This window comes from Charadrius vociferus, unplaced genomic scaffold, assembly GCF_000708025.1.
Source record: "Charadrius vociferus isolate BGI_N301 unplaced genomic scaffold, ASM70802v2 scaffold23, whole genome shotgun sequence".
Lineage (NCBI taxonomy): Eukaryota > Metazoa > Chordata > Aves > Charadriiformes > Charadriidae > Charadrius > Charadrius vociferus.
The window spans coordinates 857,515-878,999 of record NW_009647676.1 but is presented as its reverse complement, the minus strand read 5'-3'; the positions used below and the strand labels follow the sequence as shown (position 1 = coordinate 878,999).

Below are 21,485 nucleotides of genomic sequence, written 5' to 3'. Positions count from 1 at the left end.
GACAGTGACAGCAGCAGCAATGTGGAACTACCAAAAAGGTGTCTACCAATTCCTTACAAACAGTGTGAATATCTCATTTCTTGTTCCCCCCCCCCCATATTTTAGCTGCATGTTGTTTTTGCTGAATGCTATACAGTTAATACAGACTTTTCCACTGAAACATTATACCCATACTCACAGCAACAGATGAGCATTCCTGAACTACTTTGCTACCAGAAAGTATGCACTTTATTGGCCTTATCATTGATAAGACATTGCTCAGGCCCTTCTGTCTCTCTAAACATGAAAATATTAAGTGAAAACAAAACTGAAGCCCTGAGCAACACTAGAGGCATTATGCTACACATTCAGTTATCTGAGCTATCTTTAAGGTATATGTCAAAGCCTCTCCAGTTGCCAGAGACTGATGACCACAAAAGAGTCCTGGTTCTTCCCCTACCCCCAAGGTCCTTCCTACAACAATGCAACCAGCATTCTACCAGACCTCCTTGTTCTGCAGTGCTACAGCAAACGTGGCCCGTTCTCTCTACTCACCATGGAGGGTAGATGTGGATGACATCCTGTGGCCGGCTCTTCAGGTGAGCTGCTGTCTCTCTCGCAAAGAGGACTTTGAGTATTGGTTCTCCTGCATTGATGACAGCATCCTCGGATGAAAGCGTAGTAGGACGCTCTTTCAGCTGCTGGCAGATGGCAACTTGTATTGTACACTCCTCAAACATTTCTAAGATCTTCACAATTAAGACACCAGATTTATCTGGAAAGTAAATTAAAATAAAAAATAAAAAATGCTAAGTCTGCATGAGGAGAAAGAAATTCTGGCATTCTGAAGATGTGCATCCCTCTGCTCTGTGCAAATCTGTCTGGCTGTAAAAAATTCACATATAAGTAGAATACATTGCCTGAACATTGTTCAGGTTTTCTGGCCGTTTTTCTTTTCTTTATAGATACCATTACCTGTGGAGACAAAAGCCTACCTGCACTTCTTCCAAACACCAATGAAATCACAAACTCCTTACAAGAAGCCCTTTCACACAATGTTTGAACTTTTTAATCTTTCAACTCATTCACTTTGTTCAGTCTTTTTAATTAGATATTGCACAAAATAAATTTATTTAGCAACAGAATAATCACACTGTGTTAAAAGTGAAGCTGTGTTTGCTCTCCTTGACCTTTCTCAAAGCAACAGTTGTCAGGGACCAAGTCAGAAGAGTACCTGTTCGGTACAAAGAATCTAAAAGTTGATGAATCACATTTAGAGATTAATGTGGAGAAAGAGGGAGTAAGATAGATGCACTGCCCAAAAATAATTATTGCAATATCATCCATTTTATCAGCAGGCAATCAGGATACAGAAGGCTCTCTTGTTTTAAAGCAACAAGAACAGATACCAGCATCCCCCCGGTTTGATTTTAAGCACTTTTGTCTATGTTGAACAAGAAAAAACTTTGCATGGAAATGAAGTTAGTTCTAGCTCTCTTTGCAGTCTGCACAGGGCAACAGCTACTCAGACAGACCTGGGTCTGTTCTGTAAGACTATGTAAGATTTATTCTCTTTCTCAACTAGCCCCACTCAGATTTGCACGTTGGCCACTGAGGGGAGAATTGGTGTTATCTACCTGTTGAATGCTATGAGCAGTTAGTGGGGGAAAGACGGCACCAGAGCCCCAGTGCTGCCCATTTTGATTCACAAGTTGCATTGGGAAAAACATAGCATCCCGAGAAAAACAGCTGATAGAAATTATTGTCTTCCCACAGCAAAGAAGCAGGGGAGGAACTGCGAACGTGATACTGGGACTTAACAGCAGAGCTGTACTAGTTATTTGTTTGTTTATTTTAAGGCCCATTTCACAATTGTGAACGCCTTTCCTTTGGAAAATAAATCAAAATATTTTAGTTTCAGTTTATGAGAAAGTTAAAAAAAAAATTTAGCCCACCCCTCCAGAAACCCAAACCAAAGAAACCAGGCCCTAAAACCCTTCAGGTTTATTAAATAAAGTTAATTTTTACAAAAAAAAAAAAAAATTGTCCCTGTTTTGTATTCCCCAGTCTTTATTACATTTTATACTGAAACTGAAATAACGTAATTTTGAAATATAAAACTGAAATGTTCTCAAAACCACTTTTATGTGAACCAAATTTTCATCACATGCAACATGCTTCTGAAAGCGTTCTGTTTCCCATGAACGGGTATTTTCCAGCAGGATAAAGGGTTCCGCCAGAAAGAACATAAGCCATTTCTGTCCAAGCCATAACAGCTCGACCTCCTTTTCCAGATCTGAGAAGCAGGAATAAGAGAATCAATCCTTTCTGCCAAGTCCTTTGAGACTGGCTGATGAAGAGAGATGGTTGCCACCGCTATTACTCCTCACCACTGTCACCTTCTCAGGGAAAGCTGTAAGATTGCAGTGCCACTCCAATCACTCACTGCACTATGTTAAGGTCTGCTTATGTGCAAACTTCTGCTAAGCCTGAGCGCGGACTAGTTTTCTATGCCTAAAGGCAAGGACTTAGAATATTCACACTTGAATTCTGTTTTGCCTGACTAGCTACAGTTGTGGTCCTCTGTCAACCCCAAGTCATCTGGCACGCATAAACAAATTCTCCCAACCGCAAAAATTCTTGGCCTTCAAAGTAACTGAGCATTTACCTCTCCCCTCTAGACATACTGCACAATTTGCATTTTCATCCACTTAGAAAAACAAGTCACAAAAAAACCCCCAACTTAAATTTTGAAACAGACCAACAGTTTATTTAACAAAAAAAAAGTATTAAGACAGCTCATGAAAGACTGTTCATCAATTCCAAACTACACATTTATTACGTGCAGAATTTTATGACAGTTCTTACTGGTCAGCAGCGCGTATGTTACTCAGCTGATAAAGCAGGTTGAAGACAATGCATGACAACCTACAAACATTCTTCTTTTAAATACCTCTGACTATAAACCAGTTAAAAATACCAGGTAAGTCAAGAACTATATCTCTATGAAAACTTCTAAAAGACACTGGAGGAAAAAACAGTACCGAGGTGCCAGAGTATCTTGCAAGCCAGTATTAAAGTTGGTGCAAACACTGGGAGTTGATGCTAAATGAAGCTGAATGCTTCTATGTTAAAAGCAGTAAAATTTCAACAACTAGCCAAGTCTCACAGTTGGCACACACACACATTCTACAGAACCACAATCTACTTATTTATTTAGATGCACAAAGATAGTTTAATTTAATTACTCAGAAATTATTATTACTGCTGATGATAGAATGCTCTCTCAAACAACATGGCAAAGCACTTTGGATTCCTGGCACATGATGAAACACCAAAGTTCAAAATGTAGCTTCATTTTTAATTCATTTGGCTCTTGTATTGTTATGTCAATCAAAAATAAATCAAACATATGTGGCTGCACATTGAAGGGAGAATTTGTGGGTGAGGAGATGGGCTGGATCACTGCAATTTCTACAGTTTCCAGAGAAGTTTACTTGTTTGTTCATCCATGTGAAAAGCTTACTTTCAGGTTTTGCAATGTTCTCTTTCACCCTTGGATAATTCACAGAAGTTCTCGCTCGCTTGCTGAACTCCTCATTCACTTGCAAAGCAGAATTGCTGCCCAAAAAATTCAAACCTGCAGAAGTACAGGTTTCATGGCAATACCTAGTAATCTTAAACAAGGAAAGATACCTTACAATAACATGTATTTAAAAAGGTGCAAGCTGTAACTGTGCTGCAATCCTGCCCATTCCTACACTGCATATTCCTTCACTTCCTGTTCTGTTCTCTAGAGCACTCAGGAATTTCTTTCTTCAGGGTTAGTTTTTAACAAAATCAATGAGCTAATCCAGCTAACTGCAAAGCCACCAAAGCACAGGAACAGATACTAGGGAGAGGAAGGAACAAGTGACGGAAAAGGTGGAGGTGGGGCAAGAAGGGACCAAGGGAGGATGATTCTTTTCAGTGACAGCCCAACCAGGCTGGATTAAGCCACTTTCAAATGCTATCCAGTTGCTTCTTTTCCCCTACTGTGCCCAGGTTGGACTGTCTTTGAGAAGCTCCTTCAGCACGCAGGGACAGGCAAGATGACACACTGAACAGAGATACCAGCTGTTCCAGGTGCACGGTCCACACGCACATTTGCTACCATAAATGTCCATATGCTCTACAACGCTTGGACAGACTCTCTTTGACCTTTTTTGAGCCTCAGTGTTCACAACAGATAGGCATCACACTACAGTAATGAAAGCATGGGTGAGAGCATACCTAGTGTTGTCTTTCAACCACCAACTCTAGGCGTAACACTATATAGTGGAGGGACCCTGAGAAAGAGAGAAGGAATAAGAACTGCAGGTACCTATGGAATGCCCATGTAAAAAACCTTCTGTTTACTTACTTGAAGGTAACCATTCTTCTCCCATTGAAAGACAAGTCCACACGCACACTCACAGAGAGTAAGCATACAGCTGCCTGGATGTGTTTAAAAATCTTCCGCTCAAGCAGCAATTTGAGGACTGCTTCACAAAGCTCTTCTTTGGTGCCACATGCCTCTGCAACATTTCAGTGCTTGAGGGAGACAAAGATAGACACCCAGATAGCTGCCTGATCAGTGGCAGACATAGGTGCATTTCTCAGCAAAGCCCTGGACACTCTGAGCTCCTGGTGACAGAGGGCTGCTGCAGCTCGGTGGTCCTGGAACACAGCCAGCACGGACAGCTGCCCCTTCCAGCACCTCTCCATAGCCTTCATACAGAGTCAGCTGCAAAGTCAGAGAAAACATCCACTGACACAGGCTCAAGGATCATTTGAAAGATCTGGCACCATGAATATAAACAGAGACCTTATTCATCCCAGGGGCACGAAGTATAAATTAAATCCCTGATACATAAGGCTCAAGGTGCCACAAAGACAGATGGAAAGGCACTGATAAATCTGGTTGAGTGTGAATTTTGAAGAGGTATTTGGGACATACAATGTGCCTTCTCTAAAGAGCACCATTTAAAAGGAGGGGAAATAAGCCACCAGGGCCTGTAATGCTCCCTCACTTCTAACAGAATTCTCCACAAGAAGAAAAAACTTAAAGACATGCAGCAACATGCTGGCTACTAGGAGTGATTCAAAATGCGGGTCACAGAAAGGCCAGAGTACAAGAAAAATCAGGTACCAGTGATGAGCTGGCTTAGTTTCCAGCTGCAAAGGTCACATCAGCCCTTTGCAGAACACTGCTGTGCTAAGTGCCACCCACTGGAAGGCAACAGACAGAAATCATTGCTAGATGGACCGTCATCAAACAAATTAATTCTTCCAGACCTCACAAGTCGTCCAGAATGAGTGAAACCAGGAGGAGTGACTGACTGGTGGGAGGAACAAGCCATTTAAGCAGGGAAGTATCTCTGGTGAAGCCTCTCTATGATTGACAAGAACTTCCCTCACCTCCTAGCCAAGAAACAAGAAACTCTGACAAAAGCCATCCAGCATCCCTGCTGTGAGGGGGTTGGACAGGCAGATTCAGCACCACCCCACCAGCACACACAGGAGCCACATCTTCAGGCTCCTCAGAGACAGATGAAGAAATCCTGATCCAAACCTAGGCATATGAGACATCAACCTCTCACTGCTACAGTTAGCAGAACCTTTGAAATCACAGGGAAAGGTCATTTTGGCAACAGTAGTAATGGAACAAACCTGGCAAAGACCTTGGGCATAATTTCCAAAAAAGCCTGATGCTTCACAATTGTGTGATCAAAACAGGTCTATATTGTATGCATGGGTTGAGAAAAACAACATTAACTTCTTGGTAGGAGGAAAAGAAAGTATTTAGAACTACTAAGAACAGAGACACCAGTTGTGGTTCAGAAAGCCCCTGAGTCAGAGATCTTTGGGAGATCTTTGTTAGAATACCTTGGGGAAATATCAAGCATTAGCCCTGTTATAATTTTTCCTAGGCATTTTGGTAGCTCTTGTCAATGCCAGAAACAGGATCCTAAGCTAGAGGAACTTTTGGGTTGACCAACTAGCAGATCTGCTCCACAGTTAATTATTTAATTCCAGGTGATCTCTGGAATATCGGTCTCTCACTCCAATTTGCAACCTGGACATGAAGTAGCTCAATTAACCCACAAAGATGTTTCAAGTGTGTGGAAGATGAACAAACAAATTTGACACTGAATGCATCAGTCTCCCTTGTTCCTTCCTTTCATTTCTGTTTATTATTTCAGTACACACAGTGATGTTGTCCTTCAGTCATATACCATGTCATATACCACGATATCAAAACAGGTTTTGATGCAGTACTTTGCAGCTGTTCTGCATTACTCTGAATTTCCAGGAGGGTTTAAAAAAAAAAAAAAATCAAAAAAGAAAAAAATCCCCATTCCTTTGGAGATCATGGACCCGGAGATCTTGAGCCTTCTGAAAACTTCAGCATGACTCTCCAGTCTCTGTCAGACTGAAGGCCTTTAATTTTCAGACCTAACAAAGTGGCTTCACAGCAGATGCATATATTTAAGCCACATCAACACTGGATGTACACGGTCATGGATGACGCACTGGCTGTGCCAAGGGCAGCCTAAGAGAGAAGCTAGGAAAAAAGCCAGCCTCCTTTGAGTCTTAACAACCAAAAAGCAGTTTGGAGAGAAGAAAAGGAAAAACATTGAGGAGCATGATTAAAAAAAAAATAAATTATTCAGACATTCTGGCTTCAGTGCCTGAAATACAACTCTGAAGTTTGTTTTAATAACTCCATAACGAGCAATAAGGAAGACAAATGAGGTGAAAAATATAGAAATGATGATCTCTTGGGAACTGCATATTTTATGTTTCTCTTGCTACACAGTGACAGGAAGCTGAACACGCTGCAGGGAGAGGATCCATGGGACTTGATGTATGGAAATGCATCAGATGTCAACATCAGTAAGACTACACACAGTTTTACCTCGCTCAAGTGAATTTTGCTAAAATGTTGCTGTTCAAATGTCCCACAAGAACACTTGTAGCCTTGAATGGAAAGCTCTCAAAGGGACCAAACTCTCTTTAGAGTCAGTTGACAGAACTCCAGCAGCAGAACAGTCTCTATGAGACCTACAGGGTGAGGAAAAGTGCTTCAGGACAACAAACTGAGGTATGAGACACTTCGCAGGTCCTGAAGAGAAAGCTGGGGTAGAGGGTAATTTATCACGTTCTGCATGATTTGAATGGGTTAGCTGGGATAGCCAGTGCACCTCCATGCAGATCAGCTCAGCAGAAGTAACACCACCACCACCACCACATCAACAAGAGCAAACCAAAGGCAGGCTGACTCTGACAGTGGGTATTCCCGAGTTTTTCAATTTTCCATTCTTCCACGAGAATGTAAAAATCTTGCAATGTTGAGGGAATGCATCTCACCCACAGGGCTGAAGGATACAATAAGCCCACCTGAATGTAACTGAATGTAACAACCGGACGTGACACAAGGTAGAAATAAATTTTCATAAAGGCCATAGTACCAATGCAGAAAACAGTGAACTGTAAGCACACAGAACAGATCTTACAAAACCAAAAGAAAACTGGAGTTTAGTAAAATGGAAAGTAATGTACAGCTCTGCTCTACTGAGCATTCTGGAAGAAAAAAATATACTCACTATGCAAGCATGAAGAAGAGCAGAGTGGAAATTATTGTTATTGTGATAGTAAAAAAATCTCCAGTAATAAAGAACACACATACCTACCAGTAAATACATACGTGGACTCTCGTGCAAAGCAAGAATGACAAAATAACAGAGAAACTCCTCAGCCACATCACTTACCCCATAAGTCACATGGATGAAAGAAACCAAGCAAGCAGGGCAAGAGGCAAAAGGAAGAGTACTTCAACACCTTCCTTTTAAATCAATAAAAAGCGATACTCATGCAAGTAGAATTTTCTGAAAAAAAAAAAACAAACCAAAAACAAAAACCAAGACAAACTCATAAAAAAAACCCATAGGGATTGGGAGGAAGATGAGATTGCTTCAAGTCAAGTTAATCTTTGAAAAACTGCTAACAAATACTTGTTTCATATAAAGGCCATCAGGACAACCTGTATTTGTTCTTACCAGCTCAACAGTCACAATGCAGAATTCGTGATCTTAGTGCTATCTAAATGAAACGGGAGAAAGACAGATGCTTTTAAGAAAACCAAATTACTGTTACTTTTGCTCAAAGAGCTATCAACCAAATCATATATACAAACTGCAGCTTAGAAGCAAATTTGTATTGTACCTGACATAGTTAGTTGACATTTCTAAAGAACATGACTGAAAAGTTAAATTATACTTTTACTTAACTGGCAAATTCTTTAGAAATATGAACTACAAGAAATACAGACGTTACGCTCAAGTCACATTTCTACCAATCCTAGCTAAAAGCTTTTTATAAAATAACATTTCTCACTGAAAGTACAAAAAATCTCAGGCAATTAATGTTGGGAATAGTACTTACTGTACTAAGAATGAAAGTGAATTTCTGCATTTGGTTCTGATGGATGGATCCGATACACATTATGGGAAATATGAATTAAGTAAAGAAACCCCCACTTTATGCCTTGTTTAATAAAGCAAACTAGTAACACACTTCCAAATTTGTCTCCCTTAGTTATTTTTTTCAAAGGCATTATTTCATGTCAACGTCATTTAACTTGTAATTGTCTAATGTGGGTTCCAAAACTGTAGTTGCTAGACACCCTCCTGGGAGAGCACTTACTATCTGCAGTGGAAGAATAGCCAAGCCTACATTTTCTGTTACATGCCACAAAGTTTTACTTTCATTCTCAAGTGTCAAACGTATAAAATGTCAAACTACAGGCATAAATTAAAAGAAAAACATTCTTTTGCTTGGCATCCCATTATTGCTCCTAGTCCTCCCTCATGTAAAAGGTTGCAGTTGCAGGCATAACAAACCCGCCAAGCAGGCAGACCCTTGCAATCCAAAGTCAATGTTGAAAACCAGGTGGAGATTCCAACACTTTCACAGTCTGTACAAAAACATCTGCTTGCTATTCTGATCTATACATGTTATTCTTCCTGGGCTGGTAACTTCTGAAGCCATTCAAAAAGATTTTTCTCAAAAACACACCAAGTCTTGCAGGCATGATGGCTTCTTGCCACATCTATATTCGTTTTTAAAAGGCTGCTGAATTTGGCTGTGCTTTAAACATTCTTTATAAGAACATATGTAAGCTACTTAAAGTGACTGTGCATGTCATTATTGTTTCCCATATGAAAACAAAAACAAAATGAAGAATTTTTTTTTTTAAAAAGACAAGTTTACATTTGATTTTTTCCTTCCCAATGCTGTAACAAGTTCAGACAGTTGGCTAGCAAAAAAAAAAAAGACAAATTTGGCCACGTGCCATGTCTCTAATTTACAGTATTAACTCTTCAGTAATAAAATAAACTATCAAGAACTAAGAAAATAAGCAACAACTAGCAAAGCTCAGACTTTGGTGTTTTTAGAAGAATTCTGCATGGCAAAAGGAAACCCTGTTAAGGACTACCCTTGTTTTCTTCATCCACAGAGATAAATTTTTGTGCAACTGTTACAGCATTCAAGCTGCCAAAATCCTTTCTTCCCACCACCTTAACCAGTCACTGAAACTGGAAGGGGGAGGAGTGATTGTTTGTATCTTCTTCTGTAAGCCTTTCAGCCTTCCCAAAACCATGGTGTTATGTGTGAAACCCTGTCCTCATCTCCAGGGCTTCACCCTTCTCCCCTCATGTGTATGTTCTACTTGCCTCAGCAAAATGAAGAATTGTTGCCCCGTGAAGGTCACTTCCCCCTGAGGAAGGAACACTTTAGAACTAAACATCAATAGTTTGGGTTTGTTATCAGTTTATTACTCAAATTCAATTTTAATCCAATCTCAAATCTTAATCTCAGGCCAACAAAAATACCAAATATCTTGTATCAGATTACAAATGCAAGAGAATAATATGCTTCTGTGTTTTAGGTAAAGAACTGCTTTACCCGAAACTGATGATAACTGCAAGAAAAAGAAAAACAATGGAAAATAAAACATACAGAAAATAAAGTTTCAGAAACTATGGAAGGAATCTACATGACTTTGCTTCAAGTATTGTTAGTGTCCTTTCCTATAGACAGGAAAGTCATCTGAATGTAACTCAGAAAAGCACTATTTTTTCTTCTGCATCATGCAATCCCCATATAAACAGCAGATGTTGACAGGAAAAAGGGTTGGGTTTTGTTGGGTTTTTTGTTGGTTTTTTGTTTGTTTGTTTGTTTTTTTCCCCTCTCTTCTCTTTCAACTGTCCAGATCCCCTCTTTGCCCAAACAGGAAACTTCACAGGGAAGTTGCAGCACTGCATACAGGAAAAAAAAAGCTTGCAAATGGTCTAAAAGCCCTTGCACATAGTACTTTCAAACCATCAGCTTGACTGATTGGACATTTGCTGTTAGACAAGATTGGACACTGTTGCTCCATTAGAACTAAACCACAGCAAGCATTCAACCAACCCTGTGTAGCATGGGCAAGCTTTGGTCGTCTCTCCTTTCACGCCTCTGTCTGAAATGATTAGCTTGATTACAGAAGTGGAACTACAAATCACCGTGCAAAAATGCACATCCTTAGTGAGTGCCTATCCCAACACAGGGACAGGCTGCCAAACACCATTTTGACCCAAAATTGCCAAAACGGAGAAAGCACACAGATTTCTTCTATCCTGAGGAGTGAATCAGCCAAAAAGTGAGACCCCCATGCACAGTATAAAAACCAGAAAGTGTGTGCTGAAAGGAGGCGCTCTTTTCTTGGGTAGTGATTCATCCCAGTGACCAAGAGGCAGCCAAACCACAATGGTTACTTACAGAAAGGGGTCAGGGGAGCAAACAGAAAGGAATTTTTAAAAAATAAAGCCAAAACAATGGGTTTTTGGATAACGTGGATGTTGATACAACATAAAAGTAAACAACAGCAAAACAAATTCTGTAACATGAAATGCCTAATGGGACTTCAAACTCATCTCATTTGAAATTGCTCCCCTTTGCCTTAACAATGAACTTCTGGTCTGCGTGTCTCTGGGATATCCAAATGACGTGACAGCTCTCCCAACAGCAACTAAGTTACTTCAGTCCTCTGCATTCATCTTCAAGCTCCTTTGATAACACATTTGAGTTTGTCATTTGAGAAGTTCTTTCCTCTACTTCTGTTGCCAAAGTCAGAAACTGTCCTGGAAGCAGTGTGGTTGAGAAATATTACTGGGCAAAACAGAGGGGAAACAAAATCCAAGAAGAATCTCAGATTAGTGAGACACCCTTAACATGAACCTAAAAAGATGAAAGCTGAAAGTGGTATGCATTTGCTTTGCTGACACTTCACATTTCCAGACTACAAGCAATTAGAAAGTTATCTAGTTACATTACTAAAATGTCAACCATTCCGACTGACATTTTCCAAACCAAACACCAATTTTATTTTGGTGATGTGAAACAGCATGGCCATTCTAAGAAAAATACTATCAAAAATAAATTTTGCCCTAAATGAAAAAATATCCCCAAAATATTATCACAGCTATTTTACTGATCATTTTATCATCCTCATGCTTTGGAATAAGGATTGGGAACTGGAAGTGAAATTTAGGCTGTGAAGTTGAAGTATATTCCTAAATTATGGCATGTTCAGCATCTTTCAGATATTTTAGCAAATGCTCGCATGGTAAACGAAACACTAGTTTGTCCTAAAGACTTCTAACTTGCCCAAGTTCTTGTAGATTTTCACCATGAAGACAAAAGGCATATCCCAGAAATGGCTCATCTTCTGCCAAAACTAAATCATTTTGAAGACACTCATAAGAATTTTTTAAATGTACTTTAGAATAGAGCAAGGTATTTTCCCATAGCCTTTTTCTCATAAAACACTAACTAATTCTGACTCATTTTCTGAAAGAAAGCAGAATAATCAAAGAAAGGAATTCAGCCAGAGGCAGAGGTTTAGCATGGAATGTTTCAGCCTAGGAGTTAAAGTCTAATAAACTGGTGAGCAGCCAAACACAAGGTTTTGTAATGACACGTGTAAAGCTAGGACAAAAAGAATATTAGCATATTAGCAATGTTGCAGATCCATTGCTACAGAGAACACTAAAAATTTTCATTTTAATAAAAAGACAGACCTAGTCGATATCAATTTCTGTTCCGTATTTCAGAAGAAGTGAGAGGATGTCCTCATACCATGTAAGAATGATAAAGTAACCTCCTATTCATTAGTCAGTCAGGTGGAGGATAAACAACATGCAGAAGACTTGATTGGTTTTAAGTAAGCATGCCTGTATAATTTTCGGCATAGTAGTTCTGAAAAGAGTTGGCGAAAGACATTTCTGGTTCCCTGATGTTACTTTCTAGTGAATCTTCAAATACTGGGGAAATTCCAGAAGACTGAAAGGATGATGATACTGTGCTAGTATGCAGGAAGGGCAAACAAAGTGACCTACAATAACTGGAGACCAGCTAGCCGACATCAGATCTAAGCAAACTGACTGGAAAAATAAGTAAGGAACTAAGGTCAGAAATATAACTTGTGCCTTTCCTTATGGGTGACATTTTGTACACGTAGCATGCAAGTGGCATGGGATGTAAGCCCTCTAAACCTCCAGCGAGAAACTGTGAGACTAGCTTAAGTCAAACCCAAACTGTTGGCTAAAAATTGTATAACTTTCCTATGAAAAAAGGCCATTTTCACCATCAGTAATGTACCCTTTAAGTGGAATGCAAAAAAATATTTCAGAGAACTATCTGTGAATTACAGTTAGAGGTTTTTAACAGTTAAGAATCATAACTGAGTCAGAGCAGTTCCAGTAGGACTTGAATGTAGACACTCACACTATTAAATGGTTTCATCAATGACACAAAACCAAGTTAAAAAATAATATAAGAAATTGTGTGGATACCACAAATTCAATCAAATTTGTGACTAAAAGGGGACAGGCTTGACATACACAATGATCTGAACTGCATGGCTAGCTGAGCATACTCAAATGAAGCAGACCTGGATACAGCACACAAATACTTCCCTGTGTTTAGGCAGAAGAAACACAAATGGTAGGTGGAGACTGGGAAACTGGATCTCAGAAAACAACAGCTGAAGTTATGAAATCATACTGGACAATCAATTGAATATGAAGTTCCACCATCACACTGTGACCAAAGCCAAACCAGACGCACACACTTATTAAAGGCCTTGAACATACAGGAGGCCGAGTAGTGAACCGGACCTGGCCAATGGTTTTGATGAGACTAAAACTGGAAGAATACATACAGAGTAGCTGTTCTTGTTTTTAAGACCATGCTGAAAAGTTTGAGAAGGTGCAGTAAAAAGCCATGCAAATCACTTGAAGGCTGGAGAAAATGGTTTAGAGAGCCCTAAAGAGCTCAGTGTGTTTAGTTTATGAAAATTTTGAGGCAACGTGATTTTGCTATGCAAGTGCCAGAGAGGGAAAATGCCACATACTAAAGAGCTTTTTAATCTAATGGAGAAAGGCTTTACAAGAAACAAAAGAGGGGAACTGAAGCCAGGCAAACTGAGATTTGGAAGAAAACCCACTTTTAAAAATTTGGGAGTGGAATTAAGGACAAACTCTCAAGGCAAGTAATAGATTCCCTCATCCGCATGTTTTCAAATTAAGACCAGAGGACTTTCTGAAAAATAAACGGAAGTTAATATGTGCTCAGAAACAACCAGTCAGCATAATAGAGCAAAAATGCTAGCTTACAGTCACACACAAGTTGATAAAAAAACCTAACCATTTCTTTACACTTAAACTCTATGAATGCATTCTCTCTCTCAAGAAATACTACTGAAAGGTGTTTTCAGTCACTTGTAACTGATTTGCATAACTCTCTCCCCTTCTTTTTAAGTGAAATGCTCACTGTAGTCATGCTTCACACCCATTTCACAGTTGTGTTCTATTTATTCATTTTTGCTCTCATCCACAATTTCAGCACTTATAGATGAATACAGCTGACTTCAAACCAAAGAAAAATGAACAAAGAAAGAGGAAAAGGTGGTTATAAAGAAGCAACAAGAACCAAAAACCCATCTGCACACCCATAAATTAAACCTTGACTTCTCCAACAGCCTGCTGGAAAGACCGTTTTTCCAGGTGATGCTGGAAATCAAGGAGTTGTGAAGAGTCTAGATGGAGGCTATTTAAAACAAGTTCTTTACCCCTTACTTTCAAACACTTTGATGACAGACGTTATAAGCCATCACAACAACCCCATGCAGCACTACAGGATTGGGGAAGAGCTGCTGGAAAGCTGCCCGGCAGAAAAGGACCTGGGGGTGTTGGTGGACAGCCGGCTGAATATGAGCCAGCAGTGTGCCCAGGTGGCCAAGAAGGCCAACGGCATCCTAGCCTGTATCAGGAATAGTGTGGTGAGCAGGACTAGGGAAGTGATCATCCCCCTGTACTCGGCACTAGTGAGGCCCCACCTCGAGTACTGTGTTCAGTTTTGGGCCCCTCACTACAAGAAGGACATGGAGGTGTTGGAGCATGTCCAGAGAAGGGCTACAAAGCTGGTGAGGGGTCTGGAGGACAAGCTTTATGAGGAACAACTGAGGGAACGGGGGTTGTTCAGCCTGGAGAAGAGGAGGCTGAGGGGAGAGACCTTATCACCCTCTACAACTACCTGAAAGGAGGTTGTAGAGAGGTGGGGGCTGACCTCTTCTCCCTGGTGACAAGTGATAGGATGAGAGGAAATGGGTTCAAGTTATGTCAGGGGAGGTTTAGATTGGATATTAGGAATTTTTTTTTTTTTCACTGAAAGGGTTATTAAACATTGGAATAGGCTGCCCAGGGAGGTGGTGGATTTGCCATCCCTGGAGGTGTTTTAAAAAAAGGGTAGATGTGGTGCTTCGGGACATGGTTTAGAAGTGGTTTTGTCAGGGCAGGGTGACGGTTGGACTTGATGATCTTGAAGGTCCCCTCCAACCTCAGCGATTCTATGATTCTATATTTAGCTAAAATGCGATATGAGTTCAGAAGACAATCAAGAGAGCATTAAACCCAAGTCAGGCAACAAACACAGAGAATATAAACTTCAGTTGTACCCCTATATGGGACATATATACACACATCTAAGTATATACTTTCACACAGCGGTATATGTATAATGCTTCTTACCTGAGGGGATTTTAGCATCTGAAATACACTGATGCCTCCAAAAGCTAATGGCAGATCTTTCTCTGTTCTGCAGTCGACATAACCTCTCAGCTAGCCCGCCCCTGCAGAGAATAAAGGAATGCTCAATTTTGCCAAGAATCAGTATTCAGTTTTGCCAAGTGACAACCTATAGGGCAGATGGAATATGTATGCTTTGACCCTTAGAGACAGAAATATACAGTAAAATTACATTCTGCAGATTAGTTCTCCTAACTTTGATTTTCCAATGGATATACTCCCAATAAAACATACACTTACAGTCAATACACACACTAAAACATTTTCACTATCTGGGTGTCCCAAATGTTCATGTTTTCAACCCTATCTCCAACACAAGGATTGTAATAAAAGGTTTCCAACTTCTTTGCACTTACGCACGTATACTTATAGATACTACAGACAAATGCAAATTCAAAACAAACCAGTATAACCACCAGTTATAACAGGTTAGGGTTTTTTTTTCCTCACAGATTTGTTTGTCTGTTGGCAAGGAGTGATCACAAAAATATTCTTTTACCCATACTTGACCCTATGATTCATTTCACAAGCTGGGTCAAGTGTGCAGTTTCAGTGGTCTGAACACTCTCCAAGATGGAATTAATTTAGCATTCCCAAGGTGAGGAGCAGAGGAGTGGCATCTAGCACGAATACATTTAAGGTAACACTAAAGCAATTCCTGCCCCTGGATTCAAAGCCAGAAGACAGAATACCTCACTTTACGAACAAAAAGACGAATGTGTTGGAAGCTGTCTTTGGGCTACTACAAAGAGCTTTGGGCTACTAAGGGAGTACTTCAGCATTTCTCTTTAGCTTCAGAGAAGTTATTTGCATAAAAACCTACTTCATTCTTTCCTGATCGTGTAAGTTTTTCTACAACAAGTACTATCCAGTATATCAATAAAGATTTCTACTAAAGTGAAATGTGTCCTTGGGTGAAATTGGTTTAGGAATCAATGGAGATAACATACAACCACCTTATGATTATTTGTGCACATGAATAGATTTTTTTGTTTGTGTTAGGAAAAAAAAGCCAAATAGCTTGGTAAACCTCACATTACAAATGTGAAACTGGGAGGACTCACACCTGTGGAAACCAAGACAGAGCTAAAAAGGCTAAGCAGCACTTCAGGTAGGCTGTAAAAATCTCTCTTTGGTTAGCAATTACTAAGCCATTTCACCTGCAGAAAAGTCAACAGGTTATATGAAAAGTAGTTAGCAGTCTCAGCTGAATTTCTAGTAACTATGTACTTTGTAAAATCCTAACTATCACAAGAATTATTAGATGGCATGGCTAAACGTCTTAGTAAGTAAAGAACATCTTAGTAGTAAAGATCACAGAATGAACGTGCTGAAATACAAGGGCCACATTTGACCCAGAATGATCCATAAAAGTTTTGTAGTTTACATTACTGCAATGTCTTCTATGGCTGGTGTGGTTCAGGCAGAGAACAGAGAACCTCAGACCCTAAATTACCATCTTTCAGAGGAAGAAAAAGTCCCTAAACCCTCAAAATAAAGAATCCATACTTAACAAGCTATAAATCCTGCTATATTAAGGAGGAAAACAAAAATATTTAGGAAATTTTGGGCTCCAGCAAACTTCCAGGTAAGCTTAACAACCTTGTTTAATCCTGCTTTCAACACAGACTTTAAGACAGAGAAGTGCAATGGAAGCTTTGGTACCAAGAGCAACACAGTCAAGCACAGAACTTCATGCAGGATCACTTATTTTGCTGATAACACTCTGCTCAACCACATACTGCCCAAAACTTGAGCACTCAAGCATTACTGCATCACAACACTCGTGGGCAAGACAGTTCTACAAACTCCAGCAAACTGTCCACCTAGTTTCTCGTTTTGACAGGGAATCATCCTCAGATGGAGCTGTAATTCAGCTTGGCTGCATGGTCTACCCAAACCCATGCTGGAGCAGACAGGTGCCAGCTCAGCTAGGCTTAGAAATGCAGCAGTTAAATGCCTTTTGAGTTTGTTTGCTTAAGTCGTACATGCATGAGTCTGCAACTGAACTCTGTGGTTGGACTATAGCAATACACCATACAGCTAGTAGCTCAAAAACTTGTTTTGGTGAAAGAAAACTGCTCTGTCAACAGGAATGTTCTAAAACTCTGCTTCATTCCCTCCACAGACAACAGTCAAAGAAATTTGTTCAAATAATGCTAGAAAGCCTTAAGGTACCTGCACAAGAGAGGAGCTCTTATTGGCTCACAGCCCAATTTCGCCCCCTTTCCCTGAACAGGGCTGTGGTTTTGTCCAGTCAATCAGTTCCTACCCTTCTGCGAGCCCACTACTGTTTCACCTATGGGAGGAACACCCTGTAGCATGAAGGAAAGCAAGTTCCTGGTTTCATGGGTACTGCACACAACAGTAACACACCATTCCTGTTTCAGGCCTGATATGCCTACCAGGGAGGGTCTCACTGACACTTACAACTTCATTACTAATTCGCTAACTATGTCTGTATTAGGATAATAGTTTTCACAAAGGTCCATGGGAAGTAAAACTGTGCCTTTCCTTAGCAGCCCCCTGTGCTAATAAAATTCACTGATGTTTATTAATCATCATCCTTCCATTCACATTCCAAATGCAGTTAAAAATAGTTTAAACAGAAAACATCATAAAGCATTTTGCACCTGCTTGGTTTAAGAATAAAAAATATAACCAAGAATACATTTATGAGAGGTTCTCAGCTGGTCGTTGGAAATGTTTGGGTTTTTTTATAATGTCTGTTTCATACATTGTGAAATTGGAAAATACAATTCAAGGACACGCCATGCAGAAAAGGAATTTCTATGGTAAGAGAGTGAGTTGGTAGTTTATGGTTTGTTTCTTTTAAAAGGTAGAAACAAAGAAATTTAAACACCATCCCAAACCTAGGAAGATCAACCCTCTTTTTAACTCAAACACATAAAACAAAGAAAAAGGTGCTTTCTGTTATATATTCTAACAGACCTGATGACAACGGCATTTGAAAACTACTAATACTTTCTCACACAGTACAGGTGCCCACACTGTTGAAACTGCTTGAGTATGTGCTGTGAGATACTGTGAACTACACAGAATCACTCATGGCTGTGCAGATGAGAGAAGACAGTTACACAGAGCTTACACAATGCATAGCATGGCATTAAGCAGGTGCCAGCTTCAGTGTAAGAACCAACTCCATGTTTTGAAAAAAGCTAAAAGGTTAAAGTTAGTATTATTTTATTCCCAGTTGCACATCTGTGGATTGTTAAATATCTCATGAACTTTTATATTCAGTCTTTGGTAGTTAACTGGGTTTACTGGGACTAAGAGTCATTTTTTGGCATGGATTCTATCACAGAATGGTCAGAGTTGGAGGGGACCTTGAAGATCATCTAGTTCCAGCCCCCATGCCATGGCCAGGGACACCTCCCACTAGACCAGGTTGCTCAAAGCCCCATCCAGCCTGGCCTTGAACACCTCCAGGGATAGGGCCTCCACAACTTCCCTGGGACACCTGTTCCAGGACCTCACCACCCTCACAGCAAAGAATTTCTTCCTAATATCTATTCTACCCTCTTCCAGTTTAAAACTGTTACCCCTCATCCTATCACTACACTCCCTAATAAAGAGTCCCTCCCCATCTGGGGCCCCCTTTAAGTACTGGAAGGCTGCTATAGGGTCTCCCTGGAGCCTTCTCTTCTCCAGGCTGAACCACCCCAACTCTCAGCCTGTCCTCATAGGAGAGGTGTTAATCCCTCTGATCATTTTTGTGTCCCTCCTCTGGACTTCCTCCAACAGGTCTTTCCTGTGCTTAGGGCCCCAGAGCTGGACTCTGGGGTGGGGTCTCACCAGAGTGGAGTAGAGGGGCAGAACCACCACCTGCTGGCCATGCTTCTTTTGATGCAGCCTAGGATATGGTTGGCTTTCTGGGTTGCGAGCGCACATTGCCGAATCATGTTGAGCTTCTCATCAACCAACACCCCAAGTCCTTCTCCCCAGGGCTGTTCTTAATCCATTCTCTGCCCAGCCTGTATTTGTGCTTGGGTTTGCCCCAGCCCATGTGCAGGACCTTGCACTTGACCTTGTTGAACTTCATGAGGTTTGCACAGGCTCACCTCTCCAGCCTGTCCAGGTCCCTCTGGATTGGATCCTTTCTCTCCAGCATGTCAACTGCTCCACACAGCTTGGTGGTGTTGGCAAACTTGCTGAGAGTGCACTCAATCCCACTGTCCATATGGAAGTAACTTTTGCTTGGTAATACAAGGTAGAGATTAATCACATTCACTTTTCACTGCGTACACATTATCCCTCTGAAAAATCCCCTAGCTTTCCTGGCTTTTCATGCTGCAGAAACTGTTTGGCTTAATTTTGCCAGGTATGAGAGGTTTTGTTAGCATCAAGGGTGGAGACTGGATTCTACAGTACCAGGTCTTGGTTAATCTGCAGTCTGTGTTTATTTATGCATCTAGTGGCTTCAAGAAGTTTAGAAAAAGATATTCAGTTCCTTCTTTTACACAGATCTAGCCCTTACGATGCATTTAATTGTCCTCAGTAACAAGCCCAGCATCTGGTGTGTATATATATAATTAGCAAATGTATTTTGATTCCTAATGTATGATTTCTGTAATCAAGGGAATGGACAAACTGTATTTAAATAACAAAAAACTGTAATTTGAGATGCATAGTTTACTGACCAGCACTTCAAACTTGCCCCCAAAATGTTTTAATATGAGCAAATTGAACACATTTGGCAAATTGTTAATGCAAAGGCTGTTCAGTGCAGCCAAACTTCTCAGATACAATCTCCACTGTCCACCTTTTCATTTTTAATCATGAAACTTTCAGTACAACTATTTTGCTCCTTTAAATCCCTGAAGGCAGACAGATGTAACAAGCAGGAATCCATGTCCTGTTTCCGTACTAAATCTGAGCTTGTTGAAATACTGTATTTAAAACAACACATTGCCATTACTGTCCATGTCCAACAATATCCACATGAAAGACAGCTTTGATGACCATGAGAAAGCTCTGCACCTAGTACAAAAGCTCTATTTCTTGTGGCTGCCCCTTTCTACAAACTTCAACAGCAAGACTGAAGAGTTTTGTGCCACCATCTGACAAGTATCACCAAACGATAACACTGAGCCTGATCTGTGGCTTTCAGGCTGCCAGTCCCAAGCTTCCAACTCCAACAAGGCTAATAGGAAAAAAAAAAAAAAAGCGTAAGTCGGCTATATTTCGAAAAGTCATTTTCAATCTTTCTGAAGTGCTGGAGATCTCTCTGTGTTTATTTATTAAGGTTTTCATTCAGTGGGGCACTTACCAAAAAATAACCCCACATTCATCCAAGTTTACTCCTTTCCAGACTTCATTTGAATTTAAGCACAGTGAACAATTAAGCATCTCATTATTGAGTTGTCTCTTCATACACAGTATACTCAGGACTCCATGTATTTCAAACCGCTACAGGTTACACAAATATATATATATCCGCATCTCAGGACTGGGCAATTTCCATCCTTCTCTCTTTGCAAAGCAATGACAGAACTCCTGTCATATTTCCAACTTAACTAGTGAAATAACAGACTTCTGCAACACTCAGCTACCCATTTTCACTGCATGGGGTGCTTGCTGAAGAAGAAAAAAGGACTCCTATGCATGCTGGCATTTAATTTGTCAACACTGCAAACCCATCCACTATTATCAGCTAGTTTACAACTTGCAAAATTATGCGCAACACTGAATGCTGACAGTCACTACCAAGTGCTCCTTTAGTGAACAAACTAGCATGGGTATGTACGAAAGACGTGACTGAAGAAAGTGTTGGCCACACAAGCGCAAGTCTCTTCTACAGAGGCCCAAGTCTTCTCCAGCACAGAAGAAGAGTTGTTGACTTCGTGAAGTAACAAGGGATCAGAAAGAGTAATTTTAGCTTTACAGATCAGCCCCACTCAAGCTCTGACTCAACAGCTAGGTTTATAAACTCTCACCTTGGATGAGCCACCATTACCATGATCACTGGCATTGTTCTGTTTGTTAAACGTGGGCTACTTTTCTGGAATCAAAGCATCACAATTGCTGTTCCTATGTGATAGAATGAGCAAACACCAAAGTAGACAGCAGTAACTTCAAGTACCTATAAAATTTGTCAAGTAATTATACTCTGCTACAAGTTCTGGGATCTTCCCCTTGGAAAGGGATCAGTGTTTCTCCCAACCCACAATTTACGTGTCAAATCAACAGTAACTGAGGTACACACCTAAAATGAAACCAAAATGGAAGATCTACTCTGTAACACAAATTATAATTTCTAACACACGGCCAGGT

The 21,485-nt window shown here is 40.3% G+C and overlaps 1 protein-coding gene across 1 annotated transcript in view; it reads right to left on the bottom strand.

Moving 5' to 3' along the window:
- SPIDR (scaffolding protein involved in DNA repair) overlaps positions 1 to 21,485 on the bottom strand; it is a 202,977-nt gene that overhangs the window by 127,165 nt on the left and 54,327 nt on the right. The window contains exons 6-8 of the mRNA XM_009881121.1: positions 15,135 to 15,235; positions 14,638 to 14,640; positions 535 to 754 (exon numbers count right to left, since the gene is read on the bottom strand). Coding sequence (XP_009879423.1) covers positions 535 to 754; positions 14,638 to 14,640; positions 15,135 to 15,235 — 324 coding nt within the window. The remainder of the gene's footprint in view (positions 1 to 534; positions 755 to 14,637; positions 14,641 to 15,134; positions 15,236 to 21,485) is intronic.